The 3537-nt window shown below is 38.9% G+C and overlaps 1 protein-coding gene across 1 annotated transcript; it reads right to left on the minus strand.

Annotated features, from left to right (window-relative positions):
* Nucleotides 1–6: 6 nt before the first annotated feature.
* On the minus strand, nt 7–3510 carry LOC122333904 (plakophilin-3-like). The gene is made up of 5 exons (XM_043231762.1): nt 3309–3510; nt 2857–3010; nt 2215–2410; nt 1110–1197; nt 7–164 (listed from the first exon to the last, which is right to left on the minus strand). The coding sequence occupies exons 2-5, from the start codon at nt 2966–2968 to the stop codon at nt 123–125; spliced, it is 438 nt and encodes a 145-aa protein (XP_043087697.1). The 5' UTR covers nt 2969–3010; nt 3309–3510; the 3' UTR covers nt 7–122.
* Nucleotides 3511–3537: the final 27 nt, after the last annotated feature.

Genomic DNA, 3537 nt, shown 5'->3' on the forward strand with positions numbered 1-3537 from the left:
GTGTGTGTCTGTGTTTGAGAGAAACGGGCTGGTTGCATTCCCTTTGTGACTTTGGTGTAAAATCCCATGGATGTCTAATTCCATCTTGTCCGCTGAGTTTAGCACTAAGTCACGAACAGAGATTAGACGGTCATATCCATGAAATCCCGTCTTGTGAACCCTTTCTGTAAAATTAAAAACAGAAAAGAGAAATGACCAGTAGTTCTAAATTAGTAGTGCATACCAGACTAAATATAAAAGGAAGTAGTCATGTAATGCAGAAATATACTTCTACATTGTATCTAGATAATAGAAAGAACAATAGAACATCCTGCATTCTACTGTCACATTTCAGATAGACCACTGATCTGACCAAAGCCATTCTGAACACCACAGACACGCAATAGACTTATATAACTAGTCTGAGTCTCAGACAAGCAGACCCGTGAACCACCTATAGTCTATTTGCTGACCATCTGATGCACTCTACACATAAAAATGGCAAGAGTTGGTAAAAAAACAGCCTCTTTGGTAACACAATTCGTTCATCGCTTTGTTTATTGAGCTATATGTATTTTAAATAATTCATACAATCACATCCTAGACTTTAATTATTTAATACAACAAAACTTTTTGTTGCTTTATGAGTTTCTTTTGTTAGGAGTTTGTTGGAGTGTGTTCACAGTAAATTCTGTATAAATATGCTCCAATATAATTCATATAAAGACATGAGAAGAGAAAAGACACAGAGGAGTCATGTCTGGTAATCAGTAATGGGTTGTAGGTAAATATTTTTCCAGCTCAGTAATATAACTGACTGAGAGAACTGATATATCATACAGGAGAGCATCTGTACAGCTTTACAGTATCCTTAACTGAGCTATTCATACACTGCAGCCGCCCATTTTTATTGGCTTTGTATAATAAAACAGCTGACCATTGGCCAAGCAGGCTGATACCTGGTAAGCAAATACACACTATACTCATCAGTGCAAAGTGTGTATACAGTAAGGTATCCATTTTCATATCAAATTACACAGAAGAGGCATTTGTCACACACCTACCGCTTGCAACTCTGAACAGTAACACGTTCATTTGTGTTTTTAGCTGGGCTTCACAATAAGACTCACCTGTTTGTAATCTTTGTGAAGTTTGGTGTACTGAAACATGTTGGACAGAACGGTGGAGGCAGCCCTGGCGGCTTTTAGCTTCCCAGGACTGAGGCAGAATAAGAAGGAGAAACATGAGTAGCAATGCTGGGACATTGTGCTCTTGATTAAACAGCTAAATAATGCAACAGCATGTAGTCTATATTACAACAGTAGTGCTATAACAGATTGTTGGTGAGGTCCAGTGTAAAAGGATCATTTAAAGTATGATTTACGCCTGAAAATATCAAGAAACCTTGAAAATATCAAGACACCTCTTATCATATCAGTTGGCTTACAGCTAAACTTCCAAGAAATGATACTTTCTCACTTTAGGTTTGAAGTATCAGGGCTGTAAGCACCATAAACGTACACTAGCACCTTGCACCTTCAAATCCTAACTATCTGATTACAAAGTCTGGTAACACTTTACTAAAAGCCCCTATGTATAATGCATTATAAAAGTATTTTTAATGCCTTGTAATGAACCTTTTAATGCACTGTATGGTCTCGTGAATAATTGTAACCCCAGCTATTATGCATTATAATACTTAAATATTCATTAAACACACTTTTTTTTAAAGTATAATGAATAAAGTATAAAGTACAAACACTGACACATGACAAACAACCAGTTGTATAATCTGAAAATATTACAATGCATTTTAACTTAGAAGTATTTACGAAGTGTTACAATGCATTATAACATTAATTATGAATAACTTCACATTGCATTATACATAAGGGTTTTAAGTAAAGCATTACTTAAATGAGTTATTTATTGGTAACTTTATCATGGTACATTTGCAGTTCATACACAATTTCGACAAGTCAATAATGATAATATTCACAATTGTGGCATGCTCTTTTTCTCCTTCTGCATATCTGTAACCAATTACCATCAGTTTTCATATACGCCTTTCTCAGTTCACTTTTTTCCCAGGACTTTTTGAGGAACAGAAAGTTCACAGGAACTGCATTTATTTAAAATATAACATTTTAGTAACATTATAAATATGCTCATCGTTGACCAATTCAATCCTTCCTGGAATTAACATGAATTTCTTAAAAATATATATATTTTTACCTGTTGTCATGAGACGTCTTAATGCTGACCAGCTTGGGCAGTCCATCAAAATAAGTGATATCTCTAGCAGCCAGAGAGCTTCCTGTAACCAGGTTGTTGAGAACCCCACAGATGTTGACCACCACCTCACTAGAAGGTTCCTTCTGATGCCCATCGCTGGGGAGTTTGTTCACCAGAATATTCACCACTTTGGTAGCTATGGAAAAGGAAACAATAACAAATTTTGCTAGGATTACACAAACAAAAAGAGTGCATGATATATGCGTAGTGTGAAGAAGGAGGCGCCCTGTGGCCCAGCGGGGGTGGAACACAGTGAAGCAGAGAACTGAGGTCAGGGTGGGGATGAACGGGCGGCAGCGGATACTGGGAATGATATAAGTATGAGTCTGACGGGAACCAAAAAGAATGTGTGGGAGTAAAAACAATGTGTAAGAAATACGTTTAATACTACGAGGGGGAACGGCACACTCTGGGCAAGTAAGAAGAAAAAAATCCGTAGTTATCGCCTTGCGCAAAACTGTGTGTAGGTTTTTACTGATCTAGACGTTTTCTTTGCCAGAATGTTGAAATCTTGGCTGGGATGTTTTACACATCAAGTTGTAATTAAAGACAGAGAGCGGGAGCAGAAAGGCATTCACTAACCCATGTCAGCTTTGTTTTTGCAGTGCCGGGAAAGGTTCCTCAGCAGACCCGTGAGAGAGCGGAGCTCGGCATCTGTGGGGCTCCGCAACAGGTCAAGAATCACCGGCAACATCCGCTCCTGCTCCAGCGCCACTCGACTCAACACAGAGGCCCACTAACAGAGAACACAAGAGAGTCAGAGAACAATTAGTTATACAGCCAGCCAGATAAAACACAAAGGCGCTCTAAAAAATAAAGACTTCAGATGGGGGATTTCACAGAGATTTCATAAGAGTGGGACGGAAAAGTTTTATGGAAGAAACATTCAGACTGAATAAGAAGGAGAGTTTGAGAACACTCTGAACATTACAATCAGTGCTAAAAGTGACACATTCAACAGCAATTAAAGTCATGACTTAGTATATGATATCACATATCACAAATTAGATTAAATATGAGCAATGGAATCGAACCCTGCTGTCGCCTGCTGTGATGTTCTGCAGGGCTCCCGCCGCTGCCTCTCGTGTGGCTGTGCTTGTTTCAGAGCTCTGCAGGATGCGGTTGTATAGAGTGACTATCTTAGGGTGCCACAGCCACTCTGCTCCTTTAGGGACTCGTGCCACTTCGGAGAAGGTGGTCAGGTCTTGATTCCTCTGATAGGACACATTATAACTTCATTAATGGCATACTGCAGATATGAAG

Source organism: Puntigrus tetrazona, unplaced genomic scaffold, assembly GCF_018831695.1.
Source record: "Puntigrus tetrazona isolate hp1 unplaced genomic scaffold, ASM1883169v1 S000000408, whole genome shotgun sequence".
Taxonomy (NCBI): domain Eukaryota; kingdom Metazoa; phylum Chordata; class Actinopteri; order Cypriniformes; family Cyprinidae; genus Puntigrus; species Puntigrus tetrazona.